Source organism: Phocoena sinus, chromosome 1, assembly GCF_008692025.1.
Source record: "Phocoena sinus isolate mPhoSin1 chromosome 1, mPhoSin1.pri, whole genome shotgun sequence".
Classification (NCBI taxonomy): domain Eukaryota; kingdom Metazoa; phylum Chordata; class Mammalia; order Artiodactyla; family Phocoenidae; genus Phocoena; species Phocoena sinus.
The window spans coordinates 11,575,062-11,597,593 of record NC_045763.1 but is presented as its reverse complement, the minus strand read 5'-3'; the positions used below and the strand labels follow the sequence as shown (position 1 = coordinate 11,597,593).

General features: G+C 54.2%; 1 protein-coding gene across 2 annotated transcripts in view; it reads right to left on the bottom strand.

Annotated features, from left to right (window-relative positions):
* The window catches only part of KAZN (kazrin, periplakin interacting protein), a 464,439-nt gene that overhangs the window by 50,161 nt on the left and 391,746 nt on the right, over positions 1–22,532 (bottom strand). For both annotated transcript variants that reach the window (XM_032654524.1, XM_032654533.1), the window contains exons 3-5: positions 16,022–16,158; positions 9,501–9,671; positions 1,815–2,004 (exon numbers count right to left, since the gene is read on the bottom strand). In XM_032654524.1, the coding sequence (XP_032510415.1) occupies positions 1,815–2,004; positions 9,501–9,671; positions 16,022–16,158 (498 nt within the window). The remainder of the gene's footprint in view (positions 1–1,814; positions 2,005–9,500; positions 9,672–16,021; positions 16,159–22,532) is intronic.

The window sequence follows — 22,532 nt, the reverse complement described above, 5'->3', positions numbered from 1 at the left end:
CCTCCTAACCAGGGTGAAGGGGAAGGGGCAGAAGTCTCCAGGGGCCTCGGTGACTGTCCTCACAGTGCTCCAGCCACCTGGACGTTCCCTAGGCCTGGTGCAGTCCTAACCCATGGTCAGTACCAGCTTCCCAAGAGAGAAGCCGTGAGGCTACCACCAGCTCCTCTCTTTCTCCCACCCCCTCACCCCACACCCAATCCGCAGCAGCACCACCAAACAGCCCCAAATCTGGCCACTTCTCTGCAGCCCCACTGCCACCACCCAAGCCCAGGCCACCACCGTCGCTTGCCTAGAAGACCATGGCGGCCTCCCAGAGGGCCTCCCTGCTTCCTCTCCTCACTGCCATGAGAGCCAGGCATCCGGTCTCTCTTTACCTGGGGGTAGATACGTGCGGTCCTCCTCCAAGCCGAGGGGGTACAGCCCTGCCCACCCCACCAGCCTCGGCTCACGTCACAGCAGCTTTCTGATGGTGCCCGACACGCACCACCTCCCTCCTGCCTCACCCTTCGCTGGCCCTGCTGCCCATCAGGCACATCTCAGCCGTCAAGCCTCAGCCTGTCCTGAGAGGAACCTCCCCCTATTATCAGCTCTCCCCACTGTCTTTTCTTTCCCAACAAAGCACCTGTTTTCCATTGATTTCTCTCCCTGCACTGAATATAAGCTACAATCATTCTTTGTCAGTTTAGTTACATGTGTTTTCTGTCTTCACACCTACCATGCCAGCTTGATGAATGCAGGCAGTCTGGGTGTCTTAGCCATGTCCAAGCCCAGCGCTCACGGCGCCTGGTGTGCAGTAGGTGTTTACTCAATAGTAGATGAGTTCCTGGAAGCCCACCCAAGTCCCCCAGCAGAGTGCTCTCCTGTCTGCAGACGCTGGATGGAGGAAGCACTTTCTGCTCGACAAGACTGAGGACCTACTGTGTGCAGGCAGCATGTGAGCAGGGAGGGCTACATTACCGAGAAAGACAATCCTTGCTGCCAATGGCCATATGGTCATACGGAGGAGCGTGGGGCTTTGGAGTCAGGGACTTGGGTTCCCAGCTAGGTGACGGCAGGACCCACAGGCTCCAGAAGCCAGCTGCCTGTCTCCAACCTGCATCTGTCACACAAATGCGACCACTCGTAGAAGGGACAGAAAATGGAGCCAAGTGGGCCGCAGATGTACAGAGGAGTTTGGGGCTTCTACTGTGGCCCACGGGTACAGATGCTGACCACAGGCTGGGCCCCTCTTCCCCTCAGTGCCTGCGCAAACACCCCTAACACTTATTTCTGCCCCTCCCACACATCCAGTGATTACCTGGAGCCGTCAATCAAGGAGCTCTCACTGTCTCCTCTGCCAAAGGACGCCCATGTGACCTAGACTGGAGAATCAGTGCATCCACTGCCAGACACAGTGATTGGTCCAGAGGTAGGCATGTGACCCTGGCTGGCCAATCAGAGTCCTTCTTTGGGATTTACTATACACACAGAGAAAGAGTTCTCTTTCTCAAGACTTTTGAGCTTCAAGGGCCCTAAAAGCCTGAAACTGCTGGAGACTGTTTTCTGCTTTGTGAAAAGACGTGGCCTAAAGATGAGGTCGAATGGAGGCAGGCAGAGCTGAGAGTTGGAGAGAGTCAGACAGACCCAGGTATTGTCTGAACCTTGGTATCCAGCTATGCCTGAGGTCCATCTCTTAGACTTTTCAGTCCCCTGAGCCATGGCCTCTCCCCTACACCCCCCTAAAAGCAGCTATAGTGTGAATAAAGAGGCCGCCCCTCCCAGTGGGCCAGGTGGCCTCCTGAGACACCCCGGAGCTGTGGCTGGGCTGGACTCACCTTGCCGGTCCCCAGGGTGGGGGGGGTGTGAGTGGTAGAGAGTCTGCTGGCTCTGCCGGATGGCTGCGGTCAGTGGGAGGTCCGCCTGCACCACCCACTCCTGGTTGCCATTAAGCACCGTCTCGCCCGGCATGGCGAGTGAATGCCGCTTGGGGACATCCTTGGTCAGCGTGGCTAAGGACTGCTTGGCCTGGAGAGAGAGCCGGGGGACAGGAAGAAGACGACGTGATCAAGGGGACCTCTCAGCCTACTGCTTGGCCATTACCCACCATCGTGAGAAAGCCACGAATCCAACCTCTGTGCCAGGGTGTCTCTGGCTCTGCACTGCATGCCAATCAGTACCTCACATGAGGGTTTGCTTTGGGGTTAGTTACCCCTTAGTTCCTGCCAACACAAAGTGAGAACACAAAGGGGGACCGAGGACACACTTAGCACCCATTCTTTCGGGTTCTCCAAGAACCAGCTGGGATTTGAATGAGATGGTAAGAAAATGGTGTTTTGCCTTTCAGCACCTTACCTCCTCCCAAATTCAACCTCCGATGGCCCCTTCACAAGGTGTTGTGCAACACAGGCTGGGGATAGGGCAGACCCCAACCTGGCTCTCAGGGTCACATGAGAGTACGTGGGACACAAGGAAACCCAGGGACAGGCATGGGGCTGAGTTCGGGCAGGTGGGATAGAGAGCTCTTCCTTTCTCGGTCCTGTGCCTGAGGTCTCTCCCAGCTTTGGATTATCTCCCCCAGGGTATGTGGGGTTGTATTAGAAGTGATCTCAAATTATTTGGGGGAGAAAAAGGGTACATATTAGAAATGTATTAATGCATGTTCTTTCGTTCATAGTCAATTTCCACTTCCGGACTAGCTCCCCAGGCTCATGTCAGGGGAGAGGGGGCACACGGGGCGGGGCCCAAGGGCCTCACACTGAGATTTCCAGTGAATCTGGGGGTCACTACAGAGGGCAGAGCCACCATGAGTGCTGGCTTTGCCCCTAAAATGAACACGGATGAAATGGAAAAACCTCACCTCATGTCTCTCCTAGCTCCAGAACTTTCCATACCTCCCGCAAGGCCCTGGGCCCCTCCATGCAGAGCAGAGGTCCTTGAGAAAGAGATTCTAGCTGAGAAATGAAGTTCTTGACCTAAAGCCTGATATACCCTCATCATATTGACCAGCTGTGTTATTTTAGACAAGTCACTGCCTTCTCCGAGCCTTCCTTTCCCCATCTGTGTAATGAAAAGCCTAGACCAATCTTTAGGGCTCCCTCTAGCTTGGATACCCCAGGAGTCTATGAAATCACTCCCCTTCCACTGCCAGACCCCAGGGAATATAAACCCATATGGCAGAGGGAGGCCGAGTTGGAGTCAGCCCCACCCCCAAGCCAGGTAATAGTCCCTGCCTGGTTTAGAAACATATCATGTGCTCCGTGCAACAGCCCTGGGTCTCAAGTAGGGAGTGTAGGATTAGCTGTGCTTGACCGAGGAGAAACCAGGAACTCAGAGAGGTTAAGTGACTTCTCCAAGCGTGCACAGCAGGCACAATGTCCAAGTTGGGGCCCAAGTCTGGGAGCCTGGGAGCCCCATGTGGTTTCTATGGTGCCCACGCTCCTCTGGGGCAAGGAAATAACCAGCACAAGTGATGCAGACTCTGAATCCACGAGGCAGAGAGTGGGGCGTGGCTGGTCACCACGGGATCCCCAGCACCTGGCTTGGGGCTGGGCACATTCAGTGAAGCACTCAGTAAAAATCTGCAGAGGAAATGGAAGCAGGCTTCTGCCACGTCCAGGCGGACGGCCCGGGGAAGCAACTCTGTTAGTTTACTACAGGAACGGTGGAGCGACCCTCCTGCCCAAGGAAGGAGGCAGGCTGGCTGTGTCTCGGAGCAGGTCCAGTGTCACGGACTCATGTTTCCTGGACCACCGCATCTCACTCGGGACCACATCTGCCCTCCCCTCCAGGTGTCTGTGCATCTGGCCTCCGAGCCCTCCATCCTGGCACCGCTCCGTGCGGGCAGCTGCCCCACCCCCTTGCTTCCTCCTGTCCAATCCATCTTGGCTGCCAGGAGGGTGGACTTGGGTGGGAAATGAGCGCCCAGTCGGTCTGCCATCATGCTAACTAACCCTCAGCTCTGCCCTCTTGCAGACATCCCCAGCCACACACGTGCAAAGCGCAGGCAAGTCCAAGTTGCCCACTGAGATAAGCAGCACAGGAAGGCACGAGGAAGAGGCCTGGGCAGGACTGCTCTCCTGGCCGCACCTGGCTTCCTTCTTCCAGGTGGATCTCCGCTCGGTCTGGGCCTGAGAGCGGCACCTCCTAACTCAGCAGGCGGCTTGGCATCATCGCTGCCTGACAATGGGGAGGAGCCTACGGTTAGTCCTGCAGGATGGGGCAGGTGTGCCTGTGAATTCTGAGCACAGGAACCTCTCCCAAACTGTCCACTCATGAGTTTAAACCTCTGAGACAGAGCGAAACAGAGACGTGAACTGCTGACAAGGCACGTAAGGTCTAACTTAAAATACGTGCATGTACTCTCTGTCTCTCTCGTTGCTGCGTTGAATCATCTTCGTGTGATAGTCTGCACAGCATTTCTCTACTAATCCCTTCCATTAAATGCAACTCAATGCTGGGAGTTCCCTCTGCACCTCCACCCCCTGCTGAGAACCCTAAGCCCACAGTTTTGAGCTCCTGGGAACTGGAGAATTGGCTCAAACACCCTCATGTGACAAAAGTCAGACAGAACTGGGTTCAAACTCCACTTCTACTATTTGACTTGCTGTGTGATCTGGAGCAAGTTACTCCACCGCTCTGAGCCTCAAGGTCCTCACAGTAAGATGGGGAACTGAGAGGGATTACTTTTCTAGGTAAGTTGTGGGATGAGGTGGCCCGGCACAGCGCCTCGGAGCCTAGGCTGTGGCATCCAGTGGCCTGGATTTGATCCCAGCTCTGCCACTTCCTAGCTGGGAGATCCTAAGAGAGGCCCCTCACCCCTCTGTGCCTTCATGTCCTAGTCTGTCTGATGGGGATAACTTGGGTTCCATGGAGAGTGCTTAGCCGATGGTTAAAAAAAAGCTCAATGAACGTTGGTGACTGCTATTATGAAACAGTTTCCATTTCACAAGTAGGAGTCAGACGTGGAATAATTCACATGAAAGCCCAGGATACTGTCTGGTCTATTGTCCTGTTCAAAAAGTAGCAGGCTGTTAGGATTACTTATGCCTCCCTGAGACCAGACAATCTGGGAAGTGGAAAGGGAGAGCGGCACAGGGGCCCTGCCCTCCCCCACCCTCAGGTTCCTAGCTGCCTGGAGGCCAGGATGTACTTCCAGTAAGAGAACAGGCCGGGCCCCGGAGGGATGCTGTGAGTGCGGCTAAAGGGAACCCTTTACCTGCTTTCCAAGGAATTTGAGCTTGGCTAGGGAACGTCTCTCCCGCCAAAGGCAGGGAGGATCCGGGGGCAGGAACCTTCCAAGCAAACACGAGAAGGGTCGTGCTCCCGTGGACTCCAGCTGCAGAGACGCTGCATCTGCGCCAAAGGAGCATGACGCCAGCTACAAGCTGACTCCACCATCCTCTTCCTGGGCTTACTGGCCGCGACCCTGTCCCAGATCTCAGGCTGCAGGAGCCGCAGGTCCAGCATGGAGGTGCCAGCATGAGCTGATGACGCAACACTGGCTCCATACCGTCTCCGACAACCGCAGGCCCGGGGGTGGAGGGAGGCTCTTGGGGGACAACGTCGGGCTCGGGTGGGCCCTGACCTCAGACCCAGTGTTCAGAGCTGGCTGTGGGCCAGGGCTGGTCTGCTGGGCCAGGATGGCAGTGGTCCGGGGCCGGGAGGTGTGCTTGTGTGGCCAGCTGGTTTCCTCAGAGAGAGGGCAGGAGTGGTGCCAACCCAGAGCATGGCCGTTAAAAAACAAACCGCGATCACCCTTGACCCCTGCCACTCGACCCTGCCTCTCGCTGGTCCCTCACCGCGCCCTACTCTTGCCTGGGCCTGTGGCGGCTGTCACTTTTACAGACGAGGAAACTGAGGCCCAGGCAGCTCAAGGACACAAAATGACTGGCTAGTGGACGGGACGTGGGAATCCACGACTCCTGGTCCTGGCGCGGCCTGAGGACAGGCTGGTCTCCAACATCAGTAACAACAGCTAACGTCCACTGAGTGTGGGTGGTGAGCCTGCCCCGATTTCCCGTCACCTCACCTCACAATCACCCCAGGAGGAAGGTCTTATACGTATGAACACAGGCTCAGAAAGGTTAAGTCACTTGTCAAAGATCACACAGCCAGGAAACGCAGGCCCCCAACTGGGGCTGTGTTAGAACTGCACGGCCAGGGCAGAGACAGACACTGAGACGAGGGAATCCCACACTTTACAGAGGAGTGGTTCGCAACCGGCATGAATTCTCTCCCCCTCCAGGGAACACTGGGAAATGTCTGGAGACTTCATTCCCCACAGCTGGGAGGCACTACAGGCATCTCGTGGGTGGAGGCCGGGGATACTGCTGCACACCACACAGCGCACAGGACGCTCCCACAACAGACTTCTCCGGCCCCCAAGTGTCAACAGTGTTGAGGGTGAGAAGCCCTGGGTACAGCGTACATAGTAACGTAAGAACTGTCTCCCATTTTGGAGAACGTTGATAGAAAACTAGGTCACCAGGAACCAGGCTCCTGGGGGAGGGAGTGGACAGGACTAGCACTTGGGGGGGAGCCTGTGACCTCGGGGCTGGCAGCCCTGTCTCCTGCCTGCTCAGTGACTGGAGAGGCCACTGGGGAAGGCCTGAGGGATGAGCGATGGCTAGTAGGAGGACGCGCCTCCTTCAGGCCAGCATCTGGGTGTCCTTTCGGAGGCCTCCCATCACGGAGCGCGGGGACTGCCCACCTCCCGGCTCTGCTTCTCAACTCTCTGGGCAGCTCTGGGTGAGCCTCCTGCACACCGAGCCTGTTTCCAAATCTGTAAAATGGGCACGACAAGAATACGTAGCTCACTGGAGTGACCGCTAATGGATATGGGTTCTTATTAGGGTGATGAGATTGTTCTGGAATTAGATAGTGGTGACGGTCGCACAACTTTGTGAACGTGCTAAAAAATCACTAAATTTACGTCATAAAAGGACGAATTTTATAATATGTGAATTATATCTCAATAAAACGCATACTGAAAATTTTTTACTTAAAAAAACAAACAAACCACAGGGTGGTCTCCACAGAGCCAGTGTGGCTACAGAAGTGAAACTGCTCCATGTGTGGTAATGCCTAGTTCGGCCAGAAGTTGTTATCAGGAAATGTCCCCTCCCCAAGGGTTGGAGCCCATCAGCAAGCACCAAGAGAGATGTTTGCTTCTTGGGAAGCCAATGTCCTTTGACTTTTACTCGAGTGAAGCGGCCCTTTTCAGCTGCATAGGGTGTGTGGAGACCCAGTGGAGGCTGGGTTGGGGAGGGGTAATGCCTGAATTGGGGCAGGGCCTGCTCACCCCTCACCAGGAAGCTGCGCCATGGCTTCCGTGTTGTGGGCAGGTCACTTAAGAAATTACCTATCACCAGAGCCACAGCCAGAACTCCTAGATCAGGAGTAAGCAAGTGACCCCAGATGGACCACTTGAATACCCTGTACTTGATCAGACTTTTGAAAACTGAAGTGAAATTCAGAGGGCAAAGGGTTTGGGTTCATCTCCCCCAGCAGGGGCCACTGAGTGGACCATTCCAGATGGAATCCTGGCTTCCCCACTCCCTGCGGCTGCCTTGGCTTTGGCCCATTTCCAAGCCTGGCCCTCCACCTTCCCACTGCACCTGTGAGCTCCTGACTTCCTTCCAGTGCACCCTGTGTGCTCAGATAGCCCGAGCTGCTTTCTGTTGCTTGCAACCCGAGGACCTCAGGCACACACGCAGGGAAGGTACCTTCCCTCTAGTCTCGTCCTGGCCAGCAGTGCAGTGAGGGGAGCTGGACAACACTGCCCGGAGCCGGCAGCCCTGGAAGCCTCCAGGCTGTGAAATTCTGCAGATGGCGGGCAACAGAGGGGACCTCCAGGCAAGTGGACACACGCCAACACTGGGGCTCTCACAGGCTGTGCCTGTGCTGACATTACAGCAAACCCACCACCCTGAGCTGCAAACATTCACCTAACTATTCACACTTAGCAGAGAGGCCTGATGCCTGCCAGACGGAGGGGGCAAGAACCTGAGTTTCGCTGGCCAGAACTAAAGCAGGTCGAGTTATCCGGGCATGGTGAGAGTGGAAGCAGAGGTGAGCTGGCTCCCAATCCTGAAAGACCCCAGAATTCCCCAGGATGCTTGAGGTTAGTGGTCCATGGCAAGGAAGAGCCATCTGTCCATCACAGGACGCTGGGAAGACTTGGGAGAATGAAGGTCTCACCTCACCCTGCACTCCCTTCCCAGATTGTCAACTTGAAAGGTTTCTGTCTGGGCTGCACGTGGCAGCAGGGCCGCCAGCACCACCGACCCCACTGGTGGGAAGACCCCAGAGAGGAGACCCAGCAGCTGGAGCTCCCTCCAGCCTGGGCAGCTCTCACCACTAGGGGTCAGCATTGGACAAGGAGACCCAGGAAGCAGAGGGTGGGATTGGTCCCAGGAGGGACCCACAGATCCTGACTTGCCCTGGGTGACCCCTGCTCCTGAAGCAAGTGACCATAGAAAACCTCCCTCTTGTCATATCATCACTCAACATGTACAGGCCGGGCTAAGTGCTTCTCTTGCATTATTTCATTGAAATCCTCACAAGAGCCCTATGGGATATATGCATTTACCCTTATTGACACTTGATGGAACTGAGGCCCAGACAGGGGAAGGGTCCTGCCCAAGGTCACACAGCTAGACAGCGATGGGGGCTGGATTCAAACCCAGAACCCATGGTGGTAACCACACCGTCAGCCAGCATCAGTGCTGCAGAGAACACTGAGTTCTCACTAAGAAACATGCAACTCCCCCCACCTTGGGAGTTCCCTACACACTCTCCTCCCAGCCACCACCACATTGAGCCATGGTGGTTTCAAAGGCCCTTTAAGCCACGAGCTCTCTAAAGTTGATCAAACATCTCTTGGGGAAGGCAGAGTGGGATAAAGACCCTCACCCCCACCCCAGGACCAGATAAAGGTCACTGAAGCTCAGAGAAGTTCAGTGAGCAGACCAAGGTTACACAGGAGCAGGTAGAACAGAACTCCAGGGCTCTGGACCTCAGTTCTGCTGACAGGCCAGGCCCGGAAACACCACCTAGACTCTCTGTCCCCACGTGCAGGCTGCCCATCTCTGAGGAAAACACAGTGGAAGTATTTTGAGGGATTTTTTGGATTAGAAAAAAACATTTTTTTCCTTGAGGACCCAAGTAATAGAATAAGACTGATGAAAACAGGGGGAAAAAAAGGAAATAAAAGCCACTTGTGATCTTACTACCCAGAGATAACCAATATTAATTTTTTGGTATTTTCCTCCCAAAGGCTAGTGGATGGTTTCCCAGCATCCCCACACGCTCGGCCCCAGGCAGGTGGATGAAAGGCGGTGTGGTTGCCGCGAACAAGCAGAGGGGGCATCCTAGACCCCGCCCTGGCTCCGCCCCCGCCCCTGCAGACTCCACTCTGGACTCCCAGGTGAGCCCACGTGCACTTCCTCTCTCCCAGCACATGACATCACTTCCGGCAGATGCCCCACCAGGCCTGGGTGGGTGAGGGGGCGGGGTCTCACCATGGCCAGCTCCGCCTCCAGCTCCTTCATGCGGTTATCCTTGAGGTCCAGCTGGGAGCGCAGTGCCGTGGCGTGGTCCGTGGCCTCCTTGGCTTGGCGCCGCAGCTCCCACTTCTCGCGCTCCAGCAGGTCCTTCTCCTTGGCCAGGGCTTTGACAGCGTCCTCGCTCTCCTGTGGGGAGAGGCCAGCGTTACAAGGAGTGCGGGGCGCGGGCGCGAGGCGTGGGGTGTGGCCTACCCTTGGCCCAGAGGGCCTTGACCCCCAGACCAGAGGAAGCGCAGGGAGGCCCCACAGCACCGCAGGTGGCCGGGCGCTCGGGCCCTGGAGGAAGAAAGCCCTGGGTTGGAGACTGAAACAGACACAAACTGTTAGTAGATGCTCAGCCGTTTTTCTTCAATGGATAAATGAGCAAACAAATGTCCTAGGTAAGTTCTTTTAACTTATCAAGTCTTCACTTCTCCATATTTAAAATGGCGGGGGAATCAATACTCCTCATTTCAAAGAATTGTTATAAAGACTAAATGACTTCATTTGAGGGAAATAGTTAAATGGAGCCTGATAAAAGTTAGGGTCATTAGTGGGTTTGGGCCTCTGTTCTGCTGTTTGGTAACGTGTGTGTCACAGGAAAACAGGGACAGCGGAGGCACCTGCAGCCCACCTGTCTTGGCTGCCACAGGGCCCTGCCACCATCCCACAGGGTCACAGCCGACGATGGGACAGGCTGGACCCGCAGCTAGCTGTGGTGTCTGAATGCAGCCCAGTCCTCTGGCCGTCACCCCGGCCCCAGCTCCCGGCTGGTCCTCCTGCATAAGCTGTTTTCTCCGTGATGCTGAGGCGAGGGCCATGGTCTCCAGCTGTGCTGGTCCAGCAGAGCCAGCAGGCAAGGAACAGCCGGCTGGATCGGGGGCCTGACCTCTGTTGGTAAGAGCCAATTTCAGGACACCAGGCATCTTTCCCCCAGAGGAAGGGTCCCCGCAGGGGGCCCTGCCCACCCACCCAGCCACGGTCTTCCCATCCACCAAATCGAGAGCCGAACTCCAGGTCTCTGTGCAGCCTGGGACCGCGTTGAGAGGCAACCATCCTGCCTTGTCTAGCAGCCCTGTCGCCGAAGGCCTGAATTCCAGATGGCCAGAGACTAGGAGGCCAAGGTCTGGCCCTTTCTGCATGGCTGTCACAGAGCTGGAGCTATGGCTTAGGTTCCTGGGAAAGAGAGCGAGTCTGGGTCGAATCCTGGCTTTGCAAGAACAAGCTGCAATAACTGTCGTGCCTCAGTTTCCTCGTCTGTAACACGGGATCACAGCACCCGTCCTTGAGGGTGTTATTGTGAGGACTGGATGAGATAATCCAAGTTTAGAGCTCAGAACGGTGCCGGGGACACAGCAGGCACTCACTCATGCACTCAGGATGCTGCTCAAATGTCTCCCAGAGGCCTTCCCTGACTATCTAGCTAAGAAAGCAGCCTCAGCTGTTCCCAATCTGTTTCTCATACTGGTACCGGATACTGGTCATTCAACCAATATTCGTGGATGCTACCAGCAGGCACAAACCAGAAAAATCCCTGTGCCCGAGGAGCTTACACCAAAAAGCCCTCCTGCACACTCCAGGTCATCGGCAGACACCCGGGTCGCAGAACAGCAGCCTGGCAGACGGCAGCCAAGGAACACTGCTGAGTAAAAGGAAGCGTGTTTGACAACAGCTGTGACTGACTCCAAAGGCCGTCCCAGGACAGCTCTCCCAGCTGGGGTGAGTGGAGGACACAGGTGTCTGTGTCACCAGCCCCAGGCTTCTCAGTGTAGTCTAGAGGAGGTGGTGTGTGTGTCAGGGGGATGATTCCTTCCAGGACGTGTCTCCTAGGGGTCAGGGTGCCTGGGTGTGAAGTCTCAGCTCCATCCGCCACAAGCTGTGTGACACTGAACAAGTAATGCAGCTTCCCCAAACCTCAACCACCTCATCTATGAGAGAACGACACTATCACATCCCAGGGTGATGGTCAGAAGAGACCGGTAATGCGAGATGCAAAGCAAAAGATGGCATTATAGCAAAAGCCCGGGCAAAGCTGTACTCTCGGGTTCTGGAACCAAGGCTCTCCGTGCAGAGGGGCACTCCACCGCTAGTTATTTCTCTTCTCCTTTCTCTTTGAAGCTGTCTTCAGGTGGGGTCAGTGCAACAGCTGACAGGTATGGCCTCCTGGGTCACATGGTGGACCAACCAGCTCTTTCCCCTGGAGCTGGGGACCACGTCCCAGCATCTATCCTCAGCACCTAGCAGCAAGCCTAGATCCCGGAATGTCCCATGAAATGAAGTGTGTGGATCAGAACCACTGAGAGCTGGCTGGTGTACTAGTGGCTGCCTACCACATACCCCTGAATTAGGAAGAAGGTCCACTAGGACCCTCAGGATCATTTTTGTCTCTGCGTCTCTTTGCAGTCAGTAGCTCCACTAGTTGTGAGCAGACTGAGGGTTCCAGGCTGGGGGGAAAGGCTGTAGGTGCTTTCAGCCTTGGTGAAAACTCTGACAGCCCCTCCCATGATCACACCTCTGGCAGCAGGAGTGCAAGTCTCAGTAGCAACTGTCACGGAATGTTTTGTACACATGTCAAGTACGGTGCTGAGGTTTCAGATGCATTATCATATTTAAACAAGCACCTGTGAGGCAGGGTCTGTGATTATCTCTATTTTACAGATGAGCAAACTGAGGCCAGAGAGGTAAAATAACTTCTGCAGCCCCGCAGATAGTGTGGTGGAGTCTCAATCCTTGCTGGCAGTGGCGGCAGGAAAGGAACTGAAGGAGACCTGCCTGGGGTGTTGAAACCTGACGGGGATCAAGGTGGCCAGAATTTATGAAGGAAGGACTCGGCCCAACTGTTTGGGACCTTGGATGCCAACCTGGGAGCTGAGGTCCCTCTGGCGACTCGACCTAAGTCAGTTTTCGCCTCTGTAAAAGGGGGATGATGGGGAGAATCATACCTCATAGGGTTGCTATTAAAAATAGCAAATGTAAAGAGATTAGGACCAAGACAGCATACAGCAAGTGCACAGTTAATGTTTGCCATCATTAATATGATCCTGTGTCAGGTGGTGACAGGTGGTCTCTAAAGGTGGCCGTCGTCACTGGCATTGTTAGGGTGCTTATCTAAACAGAGCCATCTTTTTTGATCCGCTTAGCCTTTTATCAGCATCACATTCCGTTCATCCGCTTGTTCATTCATTCATTCATGCATTCTTTCATTTATGCCACGCAGATTGCAGGATCTTAGTTCCCTGACTAGGGACTGAACCCAGGCTACAGCAGTGGAAGTATGAAAGCGCCAAGTCTTAGCCACTGAACCACCAGGGAATTCCCGCCTGTTTGCTTTTCTGATCTGGATCTGTCCTCCTTCAAGGTGCATGTTCTCAGGGGACACTTCCCCCACCCCCGGTTCCTGGATCGTCTGGGACCCTCGGACCCCGGAGAAGGTCCTCTCTGAGTTAATTTTCCGCGTGGTTCTTGCTTCTTCACTGAGACTCTACCATCCTCCCAGAGGGCAGGGTCCATGACTGGGGTCTGTGTGCGGTCAGCCAGGACCCGCTCCTGCCTGGCCAGAGGCTTCCTGAGAGCAGATGGCTGTGTGCTTCTCTGGGTTTGCCAGGGGGACCAACACCAGGCAGTGGTAGATAGATGAGAGACCCACAGAAGGGCCCTGAAACCCACTGTGGAATTTCCATGATCAAATGCCTGACTCTGAATCCCCCAGAGGCAAAAATAATAATAATAATAATAATAACAACGACAAGCATTTTTCCCCTGGCGTGCTTTCTGTGTACCAGAAACTTTAGTGCTGACAAGGCTGGGCTCTGAGTAGTTGCTATCATTATCCTGGCTTTAGGGATGAGGCCACATGGCTAGCAAGTGGCAGAGGTGAGAGTCTAACCCACTGTCTGGTCTTAACCACTGTACCACCCTGCCTCCCAGGCCAAGTGTGATGGTTACTTTTTTTTGACATACGCGGGCCCCTCTCCGTTGTGGCCTCTCCCGTTGCGGAGCACAGGCTCCGGACGCGCAGGCTCAGCGGCCATGGCTCACGGGCCCAGCCGCACCGCGGCATGTGCGATCTTCCCGAACCGGGGCACGAACCCGCGTCCCCTGCATCGGCAGGCAGACTCTCAACCACTGCGCCACCAGGGAAGCCCGTGATGGTTACTTTTATGCGTCAACTTCACCAGACCATGGGGTGTCCAGCTTTTAGGCCAAACATCATTTCTGGGTGTGTCTGTGTGGGTTTATTTGGATGAGATTAACGTTTGAACTGGTAGACTCAGTAGCTCGCCTTCCCCAGTGGCAGGGGCTGGGGGAGTGGGCATCATCTGATCCGTTGAGAGCCCGAATGGAAAGTGGAGGAAGGGAGAAGCTGCTTTCTACCTGAGAGTTAAGCTGGGACATGGGTCTTCTGCCCTTGGATGGAACTTATAAGTCGGCTCTCCGGCTCTCTGGTCTTTGACTCAAACTGGATGACACCACTGGCTCTCTAGCTTGTAGAAGGCAGATCACAGGACTTGTCAGCCTCCACAATCATGTAGGCCAATTCCTTCTAATAAATCTTAATATATATATATATATTACTTCTCTGAAGAGCCCTAAAACACCAAGGAAGCTGATGATCTGAGGACGAGCAGTGTCAAGGACAAGTTCAGCCCGGTGCCCCTCGCCCCTGGGGCCAGCAAATCACCAAAAGTAGGTATGGCTGTGGGCTGCTTGTCTGGCCCCTGCCCTGTGTCCCCTCCCCTCAAACAAGGGTGACCATGTCTCCCTATTGATGGGCATGGGGCCACTCAAGTAAAGGTTCTCCCTGCCTCACCTGCTGAAGAAGGACCAGGCTCCTGGGACCTGCTACGGGCCCTCCAGCTGGAGAAGTAGAAAGGTTGGAGGTGGACCAAGAAAGAGGCAGGTGGTGCTATAGTCTGAATGTTTGTGTCCTGCCAAAATTCATATGTTGAAATCCTAACACCTAATGTGATGACATTAGAAGGTGGGGCCTCTGGGAGGTGCTTAGGTCATGAGGGTGGAGCCCTCGTGAATGGGATTGATGCCCTTATAAGAGACCCCAGAGAGCTCCCTTGTCCCTTCTACCAAGTGAGGACATGGCCGGAAGTCTGTGACCCAGAAGAGGACCAAGAAAGCAGGCAGCGGGGGGTTCCCTTTCCTCCTCTCTGCTTCCACAGGTTGTTGACTTAATGCCACACTCTGTCTGCAAGTGACAGGCCCGGGGAGGCCAACTTCTAGGGACCCAGCTCACCTACTGTGGAAGGACAGGCAGGGGAAGCTGGGGCCCTGCTGCTCAGGGCTGGCACCCAGGGCACCAAGAGCTCCAGACCAGTCAGAGGCTGTGGGTGCCTGGCCCAGAGAGCTCCCCCGGGGCTGTTTTCATCCTGGAGAGGAAGGGATCTGTATACTTGGGAGGTGAGAGGGCAGGTCACTGGTAAACACCAAAGTGGGCCGTGGGGCTGAAGCTTTTAAATTTAAGTGCCATCTCTGACAGTCTAGCTCAGAGGAAACACGCGTGAATGCACTCATGCAACCAGGCCACCAACCACTGGGAGAACCACTCAAACCTCCCACGGCCGAGGAAACTTAACGAGCTTCCCACCTCCGTTTTCTCCACGGAGTACATGCAAACCTTGGTCATAGCTGTTGTCACGTGGTATGATGTACTTGAAGCGCAGTTTTCAACAGTTTTTCTGCCCCGCTCACCAGAGGTTACAACTCTCTCCCTGCAGACACAGCAGCTTACTAAGGCCTGCTTCATTGTGGGGACTGACTCTTTTTTCTTTAAGTTTTGGGACCCTCTTCAGCATGACCACAGCACATATACCAGACAGATATTTACTGAACCAAAGTCCTTGGTCATCTGACCAGAAACTCCTACTCACCCCACAGAGCCCAACCTATATGTCACCGCCTCTGTGAAGCCTTCCAGGACTCTCTCCCAGGAGGCAGAATTTCCTGCTGTCTCATTGTTCTCCCCAGCCCTTTTTTCACACTCTCATCATGGTACTATTAGTAAGACACAGAGCTGACAGTCACTGAGCACTTAGCATGCACTAGGCGCTATGCTGAATGCCCTGTATCCATCATCTCATACGGTCCTCATCACAGCTCTGCAAGGTCTGCACCATGATCGCTGTTTTGCAGATGAGGAAACTGAGGCTCTGAGAGGTTAAGGGAGATGCCCAAAGGCACACACGTGGGGAACCGGGATCTGAACCCAGGCTAGCCGGAATCCAGAACGCACACTGTCACTGACTGCGCTTTCCTGTCCAAGCTGGTTTGCCCAGGAGACATGGAGCCGTAACTAGGGGCTGTGCCTGTTCATCTCTGCCCAGACCTGGGCCTGACAAGGGGCCTCCCCAAGTGAGCATAAGGGGACACGAGCAGTGCATCTGTGTTTTGAGATTCAAGGCCAGACCCTGTGCCGGGTGGGGGAGGGGCGGTAATGAGGGGGCTGGTGGGTGGGGGGAGGGGAGGGGCGGGGGCTGCGTGCTGACCTTGCGGTGCTGCTCGTAGTTGCGGATGAAATCGCGCAGCTGCTCCTCGCGGCTCTCCAGCGTGGCATACAGCTGCTGCATCTGGCTCACCAGGTCCGTCTTTTCACCCTTTAGGCGCTTTCGGTCGGCTTTCATCGCTGGGGGACAGAGAACCGAATTAGTTAGTTCCCGAGATCCTAGCTGCCTGTCACCCCGAACGCTGAGAAGGGACCCCGTCTCCTTCCCTTTTATGAACAGACGAGGAAACAGGGTTCAGAAAGAGGAAGTTTCTCTCCCAGGTTCCTATGTTACTCAGTGGCATTCCCCAGATTCAAACCTAGACCCGCCTATCCCTAGCGTCCCAATTCTCATTTCTCAGTTTTACTGACCCAGCCAGGGGAGCAAGTCCTTGAGTGAATGTCTGTCCCCGCCCTGAACTGCCTAGGTCCGCAGAAGGAAAGAGCTGGAGGCCTGGTGAGCTTGTGAACCCTCTGCTCCCCCATCTCTAACCACGGCCCAGGAAGCTGATGGGATCCTTTGCTTCCTGCTGAAATGAAATCCCAGGGCCCAGTCTGAGCCCAACAGAACTCAGCCCCCAACAGTCCACTGTCTGCTCCAACTCCTTCACAGGGAAAAGTGTTTGATTAAAACCACACAGCAAGTTATGACACCAAAAGTACGAGTAACAGCAGAAAAAACAGATACACTGGACTTCATCAAAATTAAAGACTTTTGTGCTTCAAAGGACACCATCAAGAAAGTAAACAGTGCAAGGAATGGGAGAACAGATTTGTAAACCATATATCCGATAAGGGGCTTATATCTGGAGTATATAAAGAACTCTTACAATTCAATAATAAAAAGACAAATAACCCAATTAAAAAAATGGGCAGAAGATCTGAACAGACATTTCTCCAAGAAATAGCCAATAAGCACTTGAAAAGGTGGTTTACATAATTAGTCATCAGGGAAATACAAATCAACACCACAATGAAATACTACTTCATACTCGCTAGAATGGCTAAAATATAAAAAGAAGACAGTAACAAGTGTTAGCGAGGATGCGGAGAAACTGGAACCTTCATACACTGTTGGTGGGAATGGAAAATGGTACAGCCTCTGTGGAAAGCAGCTGACAGTTCCTCAAGTGATGAATCGTAAACTTCCCCTATGATACAGCAGTTCCACTCCTAGGTGTATATCTAAGAGAACTGAAAACGTATGTCCACACAGGAACGTGTGTATGTATGTTTATAACAGCTGTAATGCTGAAACAACCATATGTCCATCAACTGATGAATGAATGTTTAAAAGTGTAGTACATCCATGTAACGGTATATTATTTGACAATAAAAAGAAGTAATGATTCATGCTACAATGTGCTGAATCTTGAAAATATTATGCTATGTGAAAGAAGGCAGTCACAAACGGCCACGTGCCATATAATTCCATTCAAATGAAGTGTCTAGAATAGGGAAACCTATGGAGACACAGATTAGACTAGTGGTTGCCTTGGGCCGGGGGCCGGAGATATGGAGGCGTGGCCAAAGGGCATGATGAAAATACGCTAATATTGATGTACATCTCTGAATATAATAAAAACTATTGAATCACGTACTGTAAATGGGTGAGTTGTATGCTATGTGAGTTGTATCTCAATAAAGCTGTCACACAGACAAGCAGACACAGACACACAGACATGGTGCCCTGTGTTCCACACAGCCTCCTGGCAGCAGTGTGGCTTTTGCTCCCTCCGGACTCTCCTCACGGCACTGGCTCTGTACAGAAGGGAGTGGAGACGGGCAAGCCTGGGCTTGTGCAGGGCGGGCCGCACTGCCTTCCCCAGGGTTCCCAGCACTCCATCCCCTCCCCCCTCTGTGGAGAGAACACTGAGGAAGGAACTGTGGAGGCGGTGGGGAGGGGGCAAAGCAACTCCTTGGCTCTGGAAGCTTCCAGCGTGAGAAGGCACAGAGTGGTTAAGTAATTTGCCCAGAGTCACACAGCCACATCTGACTCCAAGGCCCAAACACTTGACCCTACATTATGCCGCCTCTGCAGAGAAGCCCCCAAACCCCAGAGGGTCCCAGCCCCACGGCTAGCTGAGGGCAGTGATAGGGGGCAGGCAACGGCGGTGCCACCCCATCTTGTCCCGGACAGTGAACCTGCAAACTCAGCCTCTGATATGAAAAAGTACGGCATAAGGACCGAGGACCCTGGGCTCTGGCTCGGTGCCTGACATAAGCTGCATCTTCACCCCCTACCTCCACCAGGACCGCCCTGTAGAACAGGGTAAGAGGCAGGCGAGCTGGGGCAGTGTCGTCACGTGCAAGGAGCCCTGGGGAGACCCCTGCGGTGGGGACCGCGGGTCTTGGGGGGCCCTTTAAATTCCAGCTTTGCGTTTCCTGGCTGCTACAGCTGGACTTGTCCCCTGCACGGCCAGCTTGGCTGAGCAGCACCTTAGGTCACCGTGGCCGGAATTCCAGGCCTGACTCTGGGCTGGACCCTGCCAGGCTGCGGACCGAGAAAACACGGAAGCTGAATCTCGCGGAATGATGCCAGGTGAAGATCATTTAAAAACGAAGACACGGTGCCTCTGGAACCATGGCGTGAACCAAAAAGCTTCTGTGCCGTCTGCCCAGCTTTTCAGAAGCACAAATGTCCACAACCCACCCAGGAAACTCATGTGGAGGACCTGCGAGCACCTGGGGACGCCCCACAGGCCCGAGGTGGGAAAGCGGGCGTGTGTCCCCATCGAGCCTGAACATCCCCAAGTATCCCCAGCAGATGTGGGGGTCCCCTGAAGAGGGGAACAGGTATTGTAACTCTTTAGGGAAATAAGGCACTTAGCCTGACAGACTCCCCAAGAAATAATTTAAACTACAGACACACAGCTATGAAAATTACACAGTGGAATGCATCCTTCCTTTGTCATAAGCATGCTTTTATTTCTCCTTCAAAACCCTGTTTGACGATCTCCAGACATCCTTAATGCAAGATGAGGTGATGGTCCACGAGCATGTCGGTCTCTCTCTGTGACCAGCCTCCTCCTGCCTCGGCCCCAAGCTCCCCAGCGCTCTCTTCTCCTTCCCGGCCACCCAGCTTCACCCAGGTGTGTCCCACGCCAGCAGCTAGGCCGCCGGAACCACTGCCATGGTGACAGGTGATGTCATGCCCAGTAGACCCTGCAGGAGACCAGCCTGGCTCCTGGGAATGTGGGGACTCTGGGGGTGAGAGGGAGGGTGTGCAAGGAGGGACTGATTTTTCTAACTCAAGGAGGCTGGATGTTTGCATGAGCTGGAGGGTGGAACCAGGGCCCCAACCATGACCCCAAGACGATGGCGCTTCTCTGGGGCCATCACTCTTCCCAAGCTTCTGAGTTCTGCCTTTCCACAGCAGACGCCCTCCTCTTTCCCTGGCTTGGGATGCCATAGCCCCTAACCCAGATGCAAGGCAGGGTGGAGCAGTGTCAGCCCCAGTTTAACTTCTGCAAATGCGACTCTTGGCAGGTGGGACCAGAGAGAGAAGAAAGGTCCCTTGACTCCAGCCTTGGGCAAAGCAGACCCCCTCCTCCAGTGCCCAGGTGACGGGAGGCCACAGCTGACAGGCAAAGAGAACAGCGCAGGGTAATTCTTGGCTTTTGAACTTCTGGGGGTCGTGGGCCTGGAGAGTAAGGGATTTTACAGGGAACGCTGAGCACGAGGGGCTCTCTCCTTATGCACCGGGGCAGTGCCTGCAGTGAGAACCTTGCCAGGCAGTGAGGGACCAGGCTGTCAGCTTTCCCCTCTCCCAGCCTCGGTTTTCCCCCAGGATGGGCGTGCTGGACTCTGTGAGCTTCCTTTAACTTCTGAGGTCCTAGACAACTTCTCCTTGACCACTGTCCCCCGCAAACATGCCCATGGCCTTGGCCAACACCACACAGCAGGGTGGACGGGCACTGGTCTGGGGTCAGAGGATCTGGGTTCTGTCCCTGGCTCAGAGTCCTAACCACCGGATGAGGGAATTCCCTGGCTCTGAGACCTCAAGCAAATCACGTAACCTCCCCGCACCTCAATTCCTTAGATATTAAAACAATTCCCATGGGCCAGGCACGGCTCTCAGCCCCCGATGGGTTTTTGTCACTTAATTCTCGCAACTACCTTTTGAAGTCAGTCCACATTATAGATGAGGAAGTGGGCATCCAGGGAGATTAAGGAACATGGCCAAGCAGTGAGTGGCAGTGCCCACCTGTCCCCAGCACCCTCCTGTCCCACAGCTTTGCTGGCTCCCAAACTGCCAACCCCCAACAAATCTGCACAGCCCGGTTGGCCTCATCTTCTCCTCGGGACTTTGTGCTGGGGGTAGGGCTGCACCTGCCTTATGGAGGATGGAACTGAGGCTCAAAGGGTTAACTGACACACCAAGACCCGCGCAGACCCTGGACTTGCATCCTTGGTGTCTGACCTTGAACCACTCACGCTCCTCCATCACCCCTACTGTGAAAGCACATCGCTGTGAACACAGAACCTTCATCGATCCATAAAACCAGTGGACGATCCAAATATTCACACCAGTTACTCGTGCTACAAGATACTGTTTCCGCAGCTGTCTTACAGTCCCAAGCGGGGAGGTTTCCATTAAAGGCGGTTTGACATTCTTATACGCACCCCATGACTGCTCCGTGACTGCTGGAAGGAGGGTGTGTATGCGTGCATGTGTGCGTCAGCAGCCCTTAAGGAATCCTCCACTAGCCACCCCCTCCCGCTTACAGGATCCTCAGCCAGCCCAAGGCATGGTCTCATTCCATGAGGTCAGATTTCCCATTAGTCTGAGCTCAGAAGACTGCTGGCCTGCTTCTGGATGGTCCACGGCCAAGACCCCTTGTGAAAATTCCAGCCTGGTGGACCCCTGACAAACACTGGGTCAGTTTTGGGGAGGGGTGGCCAACAGGGTCAGGCAGACCTCAGCCTGTGTATGACAATCCCAGATGCCACCAGCAGGGGGTCGCCTTTCTTTTCCACTCAACATTCCTGATCAGCATCTACAGATTCTGGGAAAGGAGGGGTGGGTAGGTGGGAACCAGAAGGGCTTGGTAAACCACTCTGAATACACACCCACCAAAATGTTCTTCCAGCTCAACTTCCCTTTGACGGGGAAACAGGCCCAGAGAGGGAAAGAGTATCAAATATCACATAGTGAATAAGCCCAGGTCTCCTGATTCTTAAGCCAACACAGTTGGGTTAAAAGCATCGGCTTTGGAGTCTGCCTATCAAAATTTAATTATCTCTAGAATGGAGGATGAAAGTATAATCATTTCTGCCCTATACAGAACAGACTGCCATATCTTGAGTGAACGGTCAGGTAGGGACCTTGAGCACTGGGGAGAAGAGAACCCAGAAAGACACAGCTCCAGATTCACAGAGCCCTGGATTCCAGTCTGGCCTTTACCCTGTCCAACCTGGAGGGTCTTATTTGCAGGTCACTTCTCTGAGCAAAAGCTTCCTGAGCTGTTAAGCGGAGGATGATATTCTCTACCTTTAAGGCTCTATGTGACATTACCCAACAGCAGGTGCTCATTGAATGTTAGCATCGTTTCCTGTCATTCAGCTCCTACGCCTGCACTCAGGCCCCCAAAAGTCTCAGAAGATACAGGTTGACTTGGCTGACAGGCTGCATTCTGAGAAAAGGACCAAAGGAAGAAGCCAGGGCAGGGAGAAGGAGGCCGCAGCCCAGGGAAGCAAGTAAAAGATCCCAAACTTATGGCCCTGGGATGGGTATAGCCTAGTTTATCTTGCTTTTTCCTGTTTGAGGGCTGAGTAAGGTGAGTTCAGAACAGGTCAAGGTTCAACCTATTTTACAAAGGTTAAGCAGACTTGCCCCATCAGGCAGTGCTTACATAGCAAAGGAAAGCCAACCACTCACTTGGATAAATGGCAGCCACTGGTGGTGACCGAGAAAACTGTACCCGCTGAGCCAGGTCAGATGTGGGCTTGGCTGGGCGGTCTGGGGTCTGACCTAGGGCAGCTCTGTTCCTCACAAATGGAAACCCCCCTTTTCTTCTCATTGCCAGGTGAGGTGGGTTGACCAGCTCACATGGCCAACGAGAGGCAGATCTGGCACCTGACCCCAGTACTTCAACGTTCAGGCCCATGATCTTTCCATAATCCCCCATAGCTCCTCTCTCCAAGTGCAGGCTAAAAAGTTAGGCAGTGTGACCTTTCCAACCTCCTGCCTAGGGCAGGAAAGGGAACTATCTGGAATACAGGTTCTAATTTTCCAATCCTGTGTCCATGCAGACATGACTAATCAACCAGGCTCTATAGGAACCTGGGTTGATTGGGGATGTCTGCCATGAGACGACGGGAGGGAAACGCAGATTTGCCAGGTCTGCCTCAGACGGGGAGGCAGCCATCACTGACTGATCAGAGTTGGCATGTTTGAGAATGATTTGGTGAGCCTCTTCTGGGTCAATGCTGTGCCAATTACCACTGCATCCCATGGAACCAAGGTCAACTCCGTTTAACCAAAAGAGAAAGAAGCAATTCTCTCAACTGGT